The sequence below is a fragment of the Anguilla rostrata genome, chromosome 1 (assembly GCF_018555375.3).
Source record: "Anguilla rostrata isolate EN2019 chromosome 1, ASM1855537v3, whole genome shotgun sequence".
Lineage (NCBI taxonomy): Eukaryota > Metazoa > Chordata > Actinopteri > Anguilliformes > Anguillidae > Anguilla > Anguilla rostrata.
Genome location: NC_057933.1, coordinates 16,204,623 through 16,221,913, shown reverse-complemented (window position 1 = coordinate 16,221,913; position 17,291 = coordinate 16,204,623). Strand labels below are relative to the sequence as shown.

Genomic DNA, 17,291 nt, shown 5'->3' with positions numbered 1-17,291 from the left:
TATGTTAAAATTTCTCTTGAATCCAAAACCTTAGAGGAGACAAGTTGGCCTTGTTGTAATTCATTATTCGTATATTTACACAGGTTGAGTGTTGCAATTCATGCCATGGAGAAAAAAAACAGCTAAACCTCTTATCAGTTTAACTTTTCCCACATACAATCAATAAAACAAGTGGGTGTAATTGCTCGTAAGTATACTTCCTTTTCTGTTATTGTTATAACTCTCCTGTTTAATGTGATCTATAACGCTTTGCAAAAACTGTCGCCGCTATAGGTGAACAATTACATTAAGTGCATGATGAGTGTTAGAACCTAATTCTGCTGTTCATAACATCTACAAAATGTAGAAAATCTAGAATGTATTACATCGTGGCTCAGTTTCCAAGGTACATCATCGTGATGTACACTGAGCAGGATTTACTGAATCCCTCAAGGTAGTTCAGTATGATGGTAAGATATAAATCGTCTGTTCCCAGATTGAAGGTCTTCGTAAAGATAAATCAATTCTGGAGCTTCAGTGGTAATAAGGGGAGAATGGGATGAGATTGAAATCTGAAGGAACTAAAAGTATGTAATAGGCCAAAAAAACTGGCCTGAATGGAGTATTACAGAGTAAAATGAAGATTAAGGCAGGTATTGAGATGACTAAACTTACTGAATTTCCAGACCGCCAAATAAACATTACCAACCAAAAGCAAAAAATACAATGGCTGGGATTCAAACATTTTTGCAAACACAGTTTGCTGAGTTAATCACTAAAACTTACTAAAACTTTCATCAGATTAAGTTCGTGAAGCGTAACACTTCTGTTTGTGCATACATCAAATTAAGGACAAATGGTGGTTGACAGGCCAGTGTTCTCAACCTAACCACACAAAGGAAAGAAAATGCTTCTTGGACTTGAGAGAGACTCAAGAGGGAACATCAAGCCATACCTGGTAAAACAAAAGCCCCAGAGGCAAGAGCACACTTAACTACCTGACACTTGGCACTGTACAACCTAAGCACTGAACAACAATGCGTCACAGTGAGCTACTTTTGTATCATTATGCTAAATGGAGTTTATGGCACATCGTAATTAAAAACATGGGGAAAAAAATGGAACTCACTCTTCTTTACACCAGACTGCATCATTCATTCCAGATCCAAAGGTCTTCAAGTCAAATTCCAACTCCAAAACATTTAACTATAGTAAACAAAACTCCTTACAGATTGCTAAATAGATTAAACAGGATTACCAATAAGAAAATATTTAATTGGCATGTCATTACTAACATAAATAGAACTTGATCACCTCATTTCAATCCAATACCAAACTGACCCCCTGGGAAATCCAGACCTGAGCACCATATAGTTAATAGATAATCCTAAAGGCACACTTGCACTTTGTTTCCCCAAACAAAGAGTGGACCTCTTTATTAATCAAGATCCCTTCTTCATACTGAAAGGTAGGTAGAGAAAGGAGGAATCGAAAACTTATTTAGCAAATTTCAGTTATTTAGGATAGTTTATTCTCATTTTGGAATTTAGAAGTTCTAAAGGGGTTCCTTAAATGGTTTATATATTCACAAGTAGCAAATTCAGTCAATGTTTGATTCATGTTGTTGTTGGTTGGAGAATCAGTCGCTTCTGTCACTGAATTGATTAAATGTTACAAAATAGGAGTGAACACGGTGTCCTTGGGGCTTGAATCCATCAGGAAATTGCACACCTTTGAGTTAGACTTGAGAAGCCAGATCTAAAAGCTGCTGCAAGGCTGGTGAGTTATTTAAGTGTCACTTTAAGCCTTGGAATATGGAGTATCTGGCGAGAGAGAAAATACGCCATGAATTATCCGCTGTAGCTCTGACCCTGCTCGCTCACCATCACAGCCGAAGACGGGAGAAAAAGAAGCGAATGTTTTGAATTCTAGCTCACCGCAGAATCTGCTGACATCTGTATACATACATACTGCAGAGCATTAGTCATCTCTCATTGTGTGGAATAGCTGCTTTTCCTTCTACCTGCTCATGAAGATGACTGCGTGCTTAGAGCTGAGCTCTGATTATATCTTTCCGCAACCGAATACTGAAGTAGCATGGATACCTCTCAATAATTTTGGTCTTGTGGACCGAAAGGTACACCTTATCATTAAATTTGTGACAAAAGTTGAACAGTAGCATCCTTTTAGATATGAATGCCAAGATACTCAAAAAGGGTTTTTTGCGTTAGTAAACAAAAAGTCAGATAATTTCACAAGTAATTTACCTACAATAGGTTAATTAAGCATAATAATGAATATTAAGACAATCAGAACCACACTTGTCAGACATACTGAAACTAATACTCTAAATTGTCCTGTCCTTGTTTTAGTAAGTGCAGTGCTTCTGTCTTTGCAGGACTGACAAAAGAGAACAGGAAAATCTAATACAGGAAAATGGGAATTCTCTTTGTTTTCGCATGTGCCACTTTCCTTGTCCCCATAAGCAGAGCTCAGGAGATAAGTCCTAACATCACAGAGCTGACCACCAAGAATATAGACTTTGCCATGGATCTGTACCGCAAGATCTCCAGCTACCACGATAACAACATCTTCTTCTCGCCCCTGTGCATATCAACTTCCTTTGCTATCTTGTCCATGGGTGCTGAGGGGCCCACACGTGCAGAGATCCTAAAGGGGCTGAACCTGGATCAGCTGGAGCGAGACGGTCAGCCAGAGCTAATCCCAGAACTCTTTCAGCAGTTACAGAAGAACATCACCCACGAGGACCTGCAGCTAGCCCAGGGCACAGCCCTCTTTGTCCGTATAGAGTTTGAGGTGGAGAGGGCCTTCAGTGACCAGATCAAGAAGTTCTTCAATGCAGATATTCAGAACATAGACTTTGCTAAGCCAAAGGACAGCAAGACCACCATCAACGATTATGTGAAGAAGAGCACAGGAGACAGAGTAAATGAAGCAGTCAGTGACATTGATCCCTTCACTCAGATGATACTCATCAATACTATCTTCTTTCAAGGTGAGTGGCTTAAATCAACAATAAGTCAACATGTTATGAGTAATGACATTTTTCTTTTCTTATCCCATAACTGAAAAGACTGTAGTTCCATTTTAAAATAATAAAAAAAACACCTGAAAAGGTAACGATGAAAAGCAAATATAAAACCATGTTCCCCAGTATAACTAATACCTTATGTTACATATAAGTTTCAAATGGCTAAGTGAAAAGGAGGAAATTTTAAGGCTTTTTATAAATAATTTGGGAATTAATTGGATACTAATAATGTGGTATAAATATGCCAATTCATAGGAAAATGGGAGCTCCCATTTAACCCCAGTCACACCGAGAAGGACCGCTTCTATGTGGACAAGTACAACATTGTACAGGTGCCCATGATGTTCAGGGAGGATAAATATTACTACGCCAGTGACGACGCTTTACAAGTGAAGGTCCTGAGGCTGCCGTACAAGGGGGATATGGCCATGCTCATCCTCCTGCCTAACAAAGATGTGGACTACACCTCCATCGACGATGAGATCAATGCAGAGCGATTCCTCGGCTGGATCAAGCAGCTGCAGATCACGTAAATGTCTTCACTCGCACACTGCATTGCATCCGCCTTGCAAATGATGACTAGCCAGTCCACACATACCAAAAGCGCAGCCACTTTAGGCAGAGAGCTTGAAGGCCTACTGGTTAATTACAGAAGCATTCAAATCCAGGGCTGCCACCTTGAGTTAAACAAAAGCAGAAGAGAATAATCATGCACACCACTGACCGAGCTGTGGTTATTCCTTCTCAAAAGTGTCCAAACACAGAAAGAGAACTGATTTCTGCTCTCTTCCCCAGGAAAATAGAAGTGCATTTGCCCAAGTTCAAGATGGACCAGTCCTATGAAATGCACAAGATTCTTCCCCATCTGGGCATTGCCAAGGCCTTCGAAAACATGGCCAACTTCTCTGGGCTGAGCAAAGAGCAGGGACTGAAAGTGTCTGAGGTCAGTGTCTTAGTCATGGCATCAACATCACCATCACCAATACTTACTACCTAAGCAGGGAGCTGGCAAGGTGTTGAACTTAAATACTTCGGAGATTTCATCTCCCTTGGCCTGGTGGGTGTTGCGTGTTCACCTGTGGTTACGTTACACAGCCCAGGAAACAAGTTCCAGGGAAACCATGCACACAAAGAATCACAGAACCACTGCTTAGAACAGCTGCAATGAAATTTTGATTGAGTGATGGGTTTCAGAAACAGAAGTATCTCTGAGCAAGCACATGGGGTCATCGTAATGTGGGTTCATGGTTTAATTCGCTGAGTAGATCCTTAGAGAGAGTCCTAGACCCAAGACAGGTTGTAAGCTGTTTTTTTATGGAGATGACAGTGACTTGGGTAGCGTCAACGCAATTAGTAGTCTGATCCTACAGTAGCTAAAATTCTGAAATGATCTACTGCTGAAAGAAATAACTAGGCGAAAAGAAAATACAATGGAAAAATGCATCCAGCAGAGAGCAAGTCTGATGCAATACTGACCAACAGCTCTATATCCAGAAAATTAAGTATTTTCCCATAGAAAAAATAAGCGTGGCTTAGAACGTAAAAAAACAGGAAAAAATAAACACACTAACCAGGCAGAGAGCATGAACAACGTAAGGTCCCTGTGGGGTCGAGGAAAGGCCCTCATTAGCCGAGGAGGGACGTGGGCGATCGGGAAACACGATCTGCACCTATCTTACTGTCGGGCAGAGAGCCGATGACAGAGCGCCTTCGGCGGGTGTTAACATTGCCTGTGGCTTTAGGTGCTGCACAAGGCTGTGATCGAGGTGGACGAGAGGGGCACCACAGCAGCCGCTGCCACGGTCACTGGTATCACCGGATACTCCTTGCCCTCCACTTTTATCGTCAACCGGCCCTTCTTCTTCTTCATCTACCACGAGATCAACAATAGCCTGCTGTTCATGGGAAGGGTGATCAACCCTACCAAGATGTAGCGGCATCCAGCGGCTCCTCGTGGAAAATTCACATTTGTCTGTTGCTCCGCCAGAAAACAAGAACGACGTTTGGCCATTTGCTAGTCTTATGTATAGGAAGAACAATTTTCAATAAACACAGTAAGTAAATACAAGACTAAAGTCTATTTTAATCATCTGTCTCAGCACCTCACAGTAAATGAAATGCAAAGTGATTGCGCTCAGCATGATAGGAGCTTCATTAAATGAGGTTTAAAAGAATAAGATTCATTAAAAGGGCAAAGACAAGGGCTGTAAAAAAAGGGGGTATGTTTAATCCATGTCCATTAAAACATGACAAATATATAACACAGGTCTTACTAATAAGATGCTCAATGTTGGCGAGAATTACTCAGGTGCTGGCACACCAGGCACATTTTTATTAATGGGATCACAGATTTCAATATACGTGTGATTCTGAACCATAATGTTCATAAAAAATATCTACTACATCTTCTGTGAGCTGGAAATCAAAACAAAAACAAGTTAAAATTTGCAACACATGCTATATTACAAAAAAATAAACAAAATAAAATACATAGCTACTGTACAACTAATCTGTTCCAAATGTAGTTTTAACAAATGGTACAAGTATTGTGGAGTAAGGCAGAGATGGGTCGATCATTGAGGGGACTGAAGGATCCCGAAATTCCCAAAAGCCAATGTGAGGAAATACTGCATTTTTTAATTCATCATAAGCAGGAAAATACATACTTTTGACAACTTTAAGCAGATTGAGGAGCTTTTGGGGTTGGAGAGCGATGGCCGCGGCCTCCCCAGTAAAGCTCCTGTGGGGTCCCTCTTCCCGCCATGGCGACCCTCTCACCTCTCCTCTCGTCACTCCCTCCCAGACTGCATCCCAAACGAGTTCGACTTCCTCTGTCTGTCACAAACGGAAAGGGGAGGGACAGGTTAGTGATGTCATGCTAGACGGTGGATTAAATTCAAACTCTGACCTGCATCTCAATTCGTATGCAGGACAAGTGTGTTCCCCCCAAAAAACATACAACGCAGCTGATAGTACACGGTTTGTATTTAATGAGTCAAAGGGTCTGGCTGATTTCCAGTTAGGGTTAGCACAGAGCACACGCTGTCCTGAGCTGTACTCACATTGAGAGCTTCCTGGACTGTGTGTCCTTGCTTCCATTGCTCCGGTGTTCCAGGGTGTTGGTGGTGTTGCTGCGGATCAAGACGGGCATGGAGGCGGAAGGTGTGGTGGACATGGCCGTGGACGTCGTACTGAAGTGGTGGGACCGCATCGTGTCATCTGTCGGACACAAGGGGGCGTGTGATAACCTGTTCTTCATGGTCAACAGCACTGAGGCTAGATTCAGTTACAGCAGGACTGCCCGAGCCTGTTCCTGGATATCGGCCGTCCTGTAGGTTTTCACTCCAACCCAAACAAAACACACCTCATTTAACAGCTAGCGATCTCACAAAGCTGATAATTAGCAGAATCAGGTGTGCCAAATTAAGGTTGAAATGAAAACCTACGTGTCGGAAGATTTCCAGGAGCAGGGTTGGGCAGCCTGGAGTTACAGGAAACATGTTTGAGCCGTATGTGCGGCAGTGGCACAAAGACAATGCCTGGCCCTTTACGAAAGGTGTTGAGTGAACATTCTCCTCATTTACCATTGAGGGGAAGCAGGCTGCCCCTTCGTGTTCCAGGGCCACTGTCCGTCTCCTTCCCTTTTCTGGAAAAAAACATCACAGATTCAGCTTCACTGAAATGAGGTACAAGGCTTTGATTTCCCAAACGTCGAAGGCAGGTGAATCGACAAATGCAACAGAAATAGAAAAGCTAACTGTACACAAAGACGGAGGAGTTTGGTTCTCAGAGGGAAAGGTAAGTTCGGCTTACGATGGTTTGTCAGAATTGACCATCTTGGGTGTCGTCGGGTGGCTGCTGAGGGATCGGCTCCGTGCCAGTTTGGCCTTCTTCATCTCTTTGCCTTCAAATTTAACAGGAAAAAGCATCATCATCATCATCCTCATCACCACTCAATTTAAGGTATCTTATATACACTGTAGTATGAATACACATACCTTCAAATGGTGACACAGGTTCAATTGTGTGTCAAAGGAATATCAAATGTGACACTACATAATGACAACGCTGTTCACATGATGTTGTCCATTTAGAAATGTAGGCAAAATATCATTTAAGTGATATCAATAAGCAAGAGCACATTCATTTTATATTCCTGCATTTCTAGCCATAGCTTACAGTGCAGAATGATTGTAAAGGTCTATATTTCAAGTTGTTTAATTTATAATACATTAATGCAGGTATTTGTGGCTAATCAGTCATTTCCACGCAACAGATGCCATTCTTTATTGATAAGTGTATAATTTGTGAGTGCCCATGCTGTGGATGTGAGCGTGTTTATTTGTGCATGGTGTGTGTGTGTGTATGTGTGTGCGTGTGTGTGTGAACCACTCTTACCAGCTGAGGAGGACAGAGTAGCTCCTGATGTGGATCCTGACATGTTTTTGGGTACAGACAACCCAGCCTTACTGTCCCTGCCTAGAATAACCATTAAACTACCATTACCAGTGAATATGAGTGATCAGAATTGTGATTTCAGCTAACTAGAACAAAATTTAATCAGATCCGTTTAGAAGCAGCATGATTGGTTTTGATATCACTTGAGATTTGAGATTTGAGAATGGCTGACATGCACACATACATGTACGCAGTTTGGGAGAAGGGACCGAAATACTTACGCTTCTTTTCCGAATGTTTGTCAGTTGTGAGCTTTCCTTCGCTCTGTTGCCTTTCCAACTGTTCCTGTTAAAGACAGAGGAACTGATGAAACAGCAGACAATCCAAGAACATGTAAACACAGTAAACACGTGTCATTCATTGGACAATTACTATGGGCAAACTCTACACTGTTATGTTTCAGAAATGTATCTTCATTAACCCTTTTTGTGAGTCAGGCACTGATAAAGTAAAAGGAAATAAAAATAATCCTGCATGTGAAACTATGAAAAACACTTAAAAGTGATTTAGAATTTAAAGAGTCATGTCTATCAATAACCAAAATGAGTCAAATAGTGTTTCTGAATTCTTGAGTACACATGGAGAAGAACCTGAGTAAAATGGAGATAAATGGTTTCCTCTCCTCACCATCTCCAGCAACAGGTTCTCCTCCTTCTCCTTATTCTGGTCCAGCAGGTCCCTCTCATGCCTCTTGTGATACTGCAGTGCAAAGAGACAGTCTGAGCTCACCCAATTCCTGACGTGCATCAGTGACACACTGCCTATCAGTCAGAGAAGACACTTACTGGCTCTGTCATGTCGATTTTATCCAGTTCCAACACTGTCTGAAAAAGACAGACATGCGTAAATTAGGATGTAAATTCATTTCAACCTCAACCCCTGCCTTTAATAACCCTGGCTTATCTCATGAGGGACAGGCCAAATGCTGAGTGTTCCTGTGTCAGTAAAAGCAACTGGGTCAGATGGAATATCTGCAAGGATCCTGGAATCCCTGCAAGCATTGCAATGGTGTGTACTGTATTCCTGAACTGTCCCCTGTTCTCTCAGTACTCTGCCATATGCTATGCAGCTATCCCTATACTACTCACAGTGCAGTGTAGCCCATTCCCTGCTCCACTCTCAGACTGAATTCTCTGTAACCTACAGCATAACCTCTCCCCTGAAGTGAGCAGGCTTATATAAATAATCCCCTTGTCCATAACCTCCCTTCAACGACTGCCATCTTTGAATGGTCTCATGTATACAAAACACAAAAAAAAAAACACTAAAACAAGCTTAACCTACACAGCCGCACTATAACTCGTTCACTCGCCCTCAGGAGTTCCAGCCTGTGGTTCCCTGGCCAACAGTCCCTGTCTCCCAGTCACTGCTCCGCCCTCCGGCCTCCTCGCCCGCCTGACCAGCCGGGTGTGCCTCACCTTGCGGATGGTGGCCACCACGTCCTTGTCCTTCTCCCTGCAGAGAAGCCTGCGCACGCAGAACTCCAGCTGCTGCAGCATGGGCTTCTCCGAGGGCAACCTGATGGTGGACTTCAGCCTGGGAAGCAGGCAGCACAGCTTGTACCTGAGGAAGGGCACACACAACACAGCGATGGCCATCAGAGGGACAGCACACACAACACAGCGATGGCCATCAGAGGGACAGCACACATAATACAGCGATGGTCATCAGAGAGACAGCACACACAACACAGCGATGGCCATCAGAGGGACAGCACACACAACACAGCGATGGCCATCAGAGGGACAGCACACACAACACAGCACTGGCCATCAGAGAGACAGCACACACAATACAGCGATGGCCATCAGAGGGACAGCACACACAACACAGCACTGGCCATCAGAGGGACAGCACACACAACACAGCGATAGTCATCAGAGGGACAGCACACACAAAATCCAGCGATGGTCATCAGAGACAGCACACACAATACAGTGATGGCCATCAGAGAGACAGCACACACAATACAGCGATGGCCATCAGAGGGACAGCACACACAACACAGCAATGGCCATCAGAGGGACAGCACACACAATAAAACGATGGTCATCAGAGAGACAGCACACACCTCGCACGCCAAGCTGAAATGCCGTCAAAGAGTTCGTACCTGACGTTGGCTACGGGGTCGTTCACCAGCTCCAGGGCCGGCACCAGGAAGTGTTTGCAGAAGTAGGACTTTGAGAAGAGCTCCATGGCGATCTCGCACAGGTCCAGGTATCGCAGCCTGTTCCAGTAACTCCTCCCCTGGGCCAGCTCTGAGAGGGGGAAACAGCCAATCAAAGATGCTGCTTAGCACACACTGGGGGACACAGAGGGATTGAGCCGTGAGCCTCGCCTTTGTGCTCTACCCGCGTGCGTGACTCTTACTCATCATTTGCAATGATTCATTGATTTTGTTCCGCATGTCCCCTGCTGTGTTTGCGTGGGTGTGCAGGGGGTATCGGTGAAGGAGAAACAGAGGAAAAAGCCAATGAAACTGGGGAGGGAGGGAGGGAGGGAGGGAGAGAAGGAGGGAGGGAGGTAAGCCATACTCACGGTCCACCACTTTGCTGATGATCTCCTGCCGCTGCTCCAGCTTGCGGTTGAAGCGCAGAAAAACGCACAGTGTCCTGGTCGCCTCCCTCTGGACGGGAAGAGCGTTCTGAAAGAGGGGAAGCAAGTTTAGCTGTACTCCCACGCGCACCGACGCCGACTCCCGTCTCCGCGGTTAATCATAGCGGTGAAAAATTATTCTAAACAAAAACCGCAACCCGTGAATAAAAGACCTTGCAACTCTTCACACTCCACCTGGATTCCTACGCCGGTGGCTCAGAGCACAATAATGGTGATTCACCCTCATTGTATATCAATGTGCACGTCCCATTGCACTCCCTGAATTTGACAAAATTGTGTCAAACTTTCAAATATACACCCAAAGCATACTCAAAATGCATCTCAAAAAGAATATGCAAACAAAATGCGTTTAGAATTTATTAACAGAATATACAGCAAATAAATGTCAGGGTGGATTATGCTAGTGGTTTAGTTTTCATTTCTTAGCGCTGATTAATATGTGAGTTAAAATTTGCAAAACACTCCGATTTGTTCATTTCCAACAAAGATGGCAGAATTGAAAGAACAGCCATCTGATCTTCGCCATAGTAATACCAAAGAGATGAGTTAGGTAGCGTTGATCACAAAGCCATTATCCTGCTAGGGTAGTCATCAAAGTTATTCTGTAAATATGAATGTTTTAAAACACAGCACACTACAGAGGATGATGGGGACGTGGTAGAACAAACAGATCGAAGCATTGGTCTCACGTTAGTGGTGATGATGGTGAACATTCTCTGCAGGAAGCGGAAGTAGATCTGATCCCCGGAGATGATGCGGGGCAGGCAGGAGTACCTCTGCAGCAGCTTCTCGTGGACCCGCCAGCGCAGCGAGGCGGCCGCCTTCTGCTCCGCCGCCGCCAGGGCCGGTATCAGGTCCGGCACGCTCACCTGCTGCACCGCACCGGGCCAGACAGAAAGAGCCGGAGTCACCGCACTTCACCTGGTCACCAGCAGAGGGGGCTACCCACACCACTGCGTACATAAGATTCCAGTCTCGCAGAGCTTCTGTATTTTATCTATACTGAATCTGAAGCACTGATTAGACAGGGCATTGAAATTCAATCGTGTATAATCCTGGGTGCCAATCAACGGTGGAAGGAAAGGGACAGATGGTTCGAGATTACAGGTCTTGGCAGATGAGCGGCAGAGAATTTCCGCAGTGATGTCACCGTGAAGCACACCTTGCTCTCACGCCCAGGCCCAGCCCCCTCTCCTCTCGACGTGGCCAGCTCCAGTGTCTCCTGCAGAGTGTTCGTCAAAGCGTCCAACACCTACGCACAGAGGAAGCAGACGCCACCAGTCAAACCTTTTACTCACTTTCCAACAGGAAAATGGTATTAGGCTTTTGCCCCCACAAGACAGGCTTTAAAAATATAAATTTAACAGAACAATCTTACTTGCTGTACAGTGTGCCTTGATGTCATGCCCCTCAAATACATCATGGTCAAAACATAGAGTGGAGTGTACAGGGTACAGTGCAGTCCGTAAGTATTTGGACGGTGACACAATTTTTGGTATTTTCACTCTGTATTCAAACCCAGCATATTGGGTTTGAAATTAAACGGTTATCATATCGTACTAAATATGATTACCATATTTCTGATTATGTTAATTTGTCCAATTACATATGGTCCCCTATAATAGGGGGACTATGTATATAAGGGGCTGTAATTCCTACACGGGTCACCTAATATGGATGTAAATACCCTCAGATTAAAGCTGACAGCTTTAATCTGAGGACTTTAACCTCATATTCATAGTTTCATTTCATGTCCAATCTGCTGGAGCACAGAACCAAAAGAACTAAAATTGCGTCTCTGGCAAATACTTGCGGACTGCACTGCAGGCTCTGAGCAGGCAGCCGCTGGGCTGTTGATATAGATATGTTTCCCTCTCCGGGGGCCCCCGAGCAGCACGCTGCCTTTCAGCGCACGCGGTACGGAGAGAGAGTCCCCCCGGGCGCTCGTCCCTCTCGGCCATGCGGAGCACGTCCGCAGGCTTCCTAACCGACGGTGTCAGGCCCGCACGCCCACCCGCCCACGCACGCGCTCAGTCTGACGCGGCCGCTGGGCTCCGCCGCCAAACGACGACTCATTACCGCCACAGTCGGATCCGCTCGTCACTCGTCATGGCGTCTCACACGCACGCGGCGCGGCGCGGGGACCTTCGCTCCGCACGGATCTTTCCAGAGCAATCGCGCTTTAAAGGGGCCCCCGCAAGAACCCTTTTCACTGAGACTTCAGTATCTGGGGCTCATATATTTTCAAGTGGGATGGCCCTGTAAATTCCAGGTGCAAATAAATGAAAAAGTAAAAGATTGCATAAAAAAGGGAGTCGTGGGATTCGTCATCGCGACTGAAGTACAAAGCGCGAAATATCGGTTTTACCTCCAGGGAGTCGTCCTGTAGCAAGGCAACCAGCTCCTTGTGAATGTAATGCACATTGGGGCCCAACAGTTTAACAACCTGGAAGAGAAAGGGGGTGGGGGGCTGTGTCAATGTAAGTCACAGATGCCGCTGTGGTCATAAAAGCGCTCGCTAACCGACAGTCACGGTCTTACTTCATGGAAGCCAGAGGCCACCGTGCGCCGGACGGAAATTTCTGGATCGTTGCACAGGCTGGAGAAAGTGGGGTAAAGCTCCGACAGGAAGCATTTAGGGTCAGCGAACAACACCATGGCCTGGAAGAGAAGACGAGAACGTGAAAGGGGGGCAGGGATGTTTACAATACTCATCATACCTCAGTGACTCCTGTGTATGAGAAAGAGGCAGCCGAGTCCACACAGCTCACAGCCCAATTGTTTTGGAGTGACAATGCGTATATGACTACTAAGGTGTCAAACCTGTTCTGTCCTTTATTTTAGACGAAGGTCATAAAAGTTTAACCACTGCTCCAAAGCCCATCGAATATGAACTGTGGGACCGTGGTCATGCATGTGTATGTGGCACAGGGTTAGTTGGATAGGTGAAATTTGTGTTTTTCACAAAAACTAAACATCACAGGTCATGAAAACACAAAAATGCAGCATGGCACATGAACAGATAAACATCAGCTAATCGCTGATGTTGAATTGAAGGTGTTGAATCAGGATTTTACCACCATTTTCTATTACTGTACCTTCGTAAAAATTAAGTTTTGGATTTTGGATCCAGACTTCTGATTCCATGTTAGTTCAAAACCTTACAACTTACAAAAAACATTTCATAATGAGCTAAGAGCCATATGTTTGGTCAAAAGTGCACCTGATGCTGTTAATAAACTTATTCAAATGGTTAAACCTAATTTGAAATCTTGAGTATTCAACAGCACTTTAATTATATTATTGCTGCCTTTTTCCATTTTTATTTTATTAAAGCAAATTACCTAAAGTACACTTGCTATGCAGACCTGATCATTTTGAATAATACGATTTCAGTTTGGACAATTGGATAAGCTCCAAAGAGTGTAACAGTTCTATACTGTAAACCCAGGCATGGATTCAAGTCTCTCTACTGTATATATATATATATTTGTGCAGGCACAAAAACTCTCAGGCAAATTAGGGCATATGTATTTAATAGATCTGCCTCTGTCAGTCCCCACAGTGAGCGATGCATTATTGAAGTGGTGCATGTACACCTATCAGGGCTCAGAGGAGTTCTGTGAACAAAAGGCCTGGGACAAGCAGCACCAGCGGGGTCCTCTGGGGTTTCACCACCTGCATTGTCCCGCGTGCCTCCCAGCAGCCTCCTGAAGGAACTGGGTGACTGCGGGGTAACCTTTTATCATGGAGGTGCTAACAGAAACCTGTCTGTGGCAGGACTGAGGGCAGACCAGGCTACATATATGCCCATATCGGGTGCGTGGTGATCCGGTTTGAGTGCCTACACAATGAATGGCATAGAGCCAGGCTTCTGGTAGCGAGGTTTCTTTATTTACCATTTGTTGACCTTGCGGTAGCCATTGGAGAAATCAAGGCCACGCAACGGAGCTCCACAGCTTGTTACCTATTGTTTGCCTGGCACGGGACTGACTACCAAAATAGCTACTACCGTAACATGAAACGATGGCATCAGTGTCAATATACATTGTCAGGAATTGTGTGAAATAATGAAGGCAAAATTCTACGAAAGCTACAGCTACTGATTTATGCGGGCACCCAATGCTTTTTGAGCAAAATGAGCAATAATAGAGTGATAAACAGGAAGAAAATGGTTCTCACCAACAACAGAAAAAGAAAAATAAAAGAGCACTTGAAGGGTAGGAAATGGATGGAGCTGGTATAGTTCATGTTTCTGTTTATGCAACGCCATGCTAATGTGGGGTTTCACAGCAGAGGGATGGTAATCCTCATCTCCTGCTGGGTTGAGCTGCCTCTCATTTCAACACCCAGGGAGGCGAATCTTCCCTTTGCTATTGTTTTATCTCCATATTTTTTATGGTTTTAATGTTTCCCGTTCTACAGAAAGGGCCTACCACGCAGAGGCGGATAAACATTTGGTACCATGTATAAAAATAAAGTGCCGATAAGACTTCAGGTGTGTTCAGGTGTGCCCAGTCAGGTGCACTGACAATGATCGCCAATGGTCTCCCCGGATCTTTTTGGCGAACGGTGGCTCTTGGCACTCACGGGGAAGTTGTAGGCACAGTTCTTGCGCACCAGCTCGTACTTCCTCTCCAGCTCAAGTGGGTACGCCTGGCTCTCACAGTGTCCGTTCTCCAGGTGAAGGCCCAGAATGCACAGCTTCTTATAGAACTCAAGGAACCACAGGTGCTGCTCCTCTGTGAAGCTCCCTGTGGAAATGTGGAGATAGGACAGTCACTGCAGCTCTTAAAGGGCAAGATTTATCAGCAAGACTAGCTCTAGCTGTGTCTACCTCCTCTACACTGTAGTCTCAGAGTGAACATTCGCTTTTTGAAACCCTTGCTTACCTGACAAAATGCAATCCCCAGTTTCATATGAGCTACCAAGTTTCAGTACTGTAACTGGGTCTCCGGAAAGGGTATAGTGCCAGTGACTGTGAACGAACAGCAGACTCTACCTGAGAGGCCATGGCACAGCCTTCCATACTGAAATGACAGAGAGGCCAGAACTGCTTCATCAGCTTTGAAGCATTTCTCACAGAACGCCTTCACCAACGGAAATATAACACGAGTCCGGTCATCTGCAAGTGAGGAGGAGAGGGAGGGTGTTACAGAGGTCGTGCCAACACAATAGGAATTAATTCACGTTATTCAAGTTATTCTACAAATTGTAATGATACAGTAGCATTCTCTTTATTTGAGAGCCTGAAGTGAATCACTGATATGTAAATAAGAGATTCATTCAGGTTTTTTTATTGCATTGGTTTTTATGGTGCCAATCAGGCCATCCAGACATGCGCCTTACAAATTTGCTTTATATTGATGGGACATTTTTCTATATAATTCAGAATACATGCAAAATGAAGTTGGACCTGTGTAAGATATATAGCTATTACACAAAATACAGATGTTTTTACTGTATAGATATTTCAATTTACAATGGTAATATCACAGTATTGCCAAGGATGAGTAAACCAGGCCAGTAAACCATATCTAAAATATTTATTCTAAACGCTAACAATTTTCCATTCTGTGAAAGACCTGAGTCGGGGAACCCCTGCCATATGGCAAAAGACACGTTTATGCATTAAAAATTCATACCGCATTGTTTGGAGTATACGTGTCACAACAGACATTTGTAACATGAGGAGGGCTCACCGTTGTCGAACATCTCCAGCAAGTTGACGATGGTGTCGAAGGCGGATAACCGCACGGTGCTCCCCTCGTCCCGGGCCAGCTCCACCAGCTCCGGCAGCACCACCGCCTTGGTGTGGTCCACGCTGGGGGAGGGGGGGCACGGCGTGTATGAGACAAGCACTCAAACATCTAATAACATCTGTTCTGCAGTCACACACATTTGAGTGTATTCTGCGTTCTACATGAAGGAGATGCATACACCTCATATATGCGCACACACACACGCACGCACGCACGCGAACATACTTCAGTCAGATACAAACACACTCTTCAATCGGATGCCTAGGACGAATATATTACCCTCACACCACTGTAAATCATAACAAAGCAGTAATCTGGATGGCCATTTATGTTTTTCTATGTAGGGGAGGCCACTTGTGTGGCATAAAGATTGCTCGACTGATAAAGTAACAGCTGAAATTTCTCTGCGTGTCCGGGCAGGACATGTTAGGCAAACACAGCAGTGCAAGCAGGCAGTTAAACGTGCGGGAGTAACTGAAGCCAGCGGGTGAGTCTGTAACCCCCGACCACGTGCGATAAGTCATGTCAAGTCAAGTCATCGGTTTGTTTTCAGCAGGTTCACGTCAACACAGCGGGCAGTTGACCCTGCATCACCGCTCGACGGCGTGTCTCCGCAACGCAACGCTGCTCCGCAACAATCGCGCCCGAGCGGCGGGAGCTTACTTTACGCAGCCGGCTGTGCCCGGAAAAAAGCTGCGCTTCCTCACCGTTCCACGTATCAGCCAAAGGTATAAGCCAGGAGACCGTGAACCATTTTTAGAAAACCGTTGCCGTTTACCGAGCCAGACTCCTCACGAACTCAGCGTCCAATCAAAATCCGCGAGATCCCAGACTGAGCAGAGCTCAGAGGGAGGCATTATTCACCAGCTGCAGCTCCGGGGATTTGTGCAGGCTGCACTGAGGCTTCCCCTACCTGAGTTGAATGCATTACGCACCTTTTCAATGGAGCGCAAGGGGGGGGAGGCACAGCATCTCTCACACTGAAATTTGACATAGACTGTCCCGAGCTGTGTCTCTCCACCTTCATCCACCTTGCGCTGCCTACATCCTATTATTTATTTGCTGAGCAAACAACCTTATCCAGGCTGACAAACGCGGTGTGTATTTTTACACATACTGCTGTCGCTACAGCTGGATATTTACTGAAGCGTCGAAAGTTAAGAACCTCACAGGCGCACGGGTTCAGGATCCAACCCTTAGCTTTCCAGCACATATATCAGCATGTTACACTGCCCATATTTCACACAACAGGCCTCTCCTATTATTTTGGCTGGTGACGGGGGGTGGGGAGAGGGGCTTTGTGTTTTCATGGCAGGGAGCCTTGCTGGATTTGCAGAGGGCTCACTGTGATACTGGACCGGTGCCTAAGAGATCCGTGAGAGAGCCTGGACTCTTAGGATCCGTATTGATTATCATGAGAAAGG

General features: G+C 45.1%; 2 protein-coding genes across 7 annotated transcripts in view; one reads left to right on the top strand and one right to left on the bottom strand.

Annotated features, from left to right (window-relative positions):
• The first annotated feature begins 78 nt into the window (after nucleotides 1-78).
• serpina10b (serpin peptidase inhibitor, clade A (alpha-1 antiproteinase, antitrypsin), member 10b) lies at nucleotides 79-5,099 on the top strand. Of its 4 annotated transcripts, XM_064325487.1 has the most exons (6): nucleotides 1,427-1,447; nucleotides 1,662-1,758; nucleotides 2,378-2,995; nucleotides 3,287-3,560; nucleotides 3,827-3,974; nucleotides 4,774-5,099. In XM_064325487.1, exons 3-6 carry the CDS (start codon nucleotides 2,416-2,418, stop codon nucleotides 4,963-4,965), a joined length of 1,194 nt encoding a protein of 397 aa, XP_064181557.1. In that variant the 5' UTR covers nucleotides 1,427-1,447; nucleotides 1,662-1,758; nucleotides 2,378-2,415; the 3' UTR covers nucleotides 4,966-5,099. The 4 variants fall into 4 exon arrangements, with proteins under 4 accessions (XP_064181563.1, XP_064181550.1, XP_064181557.1 ...); XM_064325493.1 differs by lacking the exons at nucleotides 1,427-1,447; nucleotides 1,662-1,758 and adding an exon at nucleotides 79-187; XM_064325480.1 differs by lacking the exon at nucleotides 1,662-1,758 and having other exon boundaries at nucleotides 1,320-1,447.
• A 137-nt stretch (nucleotides 5,100-5,236) lies between these two features.
• The window catches only part of ppp4r4 (protein phosphatase 4, regulatory subunit 4), a 29,908-nt gene continuing 17,853 nt past the window's right edge, over nucleotides 5,237-17,291 (bottom strand). Inside the window, exons 8-25 of one of the 3 annotated variants that reach the window (XM_064325416.1) lie at nucleotides 15,808-15,929; nucleotides 15,108-15,230; nucleotides 14,696-14,859; nucleotides 12,647-12,766; nucleotides 12,474-12,551; nucleotides 11,268-11,357; nucleotides 10,795-10,974; nucleotides 10,028-10,133; nucleotides 9,600-9,747; nucleotides 8,908-9,052; nucleotides 8,275-8,313; nucleotides 8,117-8,188; nucleotides 7,711-7,774; nucleotides 7,430-7,510; nucleotides 6,845-6,935; nucleotides 6,616-6,677; nucleotides 6,094-6,250; nucleotides 5,237-5,866 (exon numbers count right to left, since the gene is read on the bottom strand). In XM_064325416.1, the coding sequence (XP_064181486.1) occupies nucleotides 5,821-5,866; nucleotides 6,094-6,250; nucleotides 6,616-6,677; nucleotides 6,845-6,935; nucleotides 7,430-7,510; nucleotides 7,711-7,774; nucleotides 8,117-8,188; nucleotides 8,275-8,313; nucleotides 8,908-9,052; nucleotides 9,600-9,747; nucleotides 10,028-10,133; nucleotides 10,795-10,974; nucleotides 11,268-11,357; nucleotides 12,474-12,551; nucleotides 12,647-12,766; nucleotides 14,696-14,859; nucleotides 15,108-15,230; nucleotides 15,808-15,929 (1,888 nt within the window). In that variant the 3' untranslated portion in view covers nucleotides 5,237-5,820. Of the gene's footprint in view, nucleotides 5,867-6,093; nucleotides 6,251-6,615; nucleotides 6,678-6,844; nucleotides 6,936-7,429; nucleotides 7,511-7,710; nucleotides 7,775-8,116; nucleotides 8,189-8,274; nucleotides 8,314-8,907; nucleotides 9,053-9,599; nucleotides 9,748-10,027; nucleotides 10,134-10,794; nucleotides 10,978-11,267; nucleotides 11,358-12,473; nucleotides 12,552-12,646; nucleotides 12,767-14,695; nucleotides 14,860-15,107; nucleotides 15,231-15,807; nucleotides 15,930-17,291 lie in introns of all 3 variants that reach the window. The other 2 variants (XM_064325408.1, XM_064325421.1) reach the window with 2 other exon arrangements.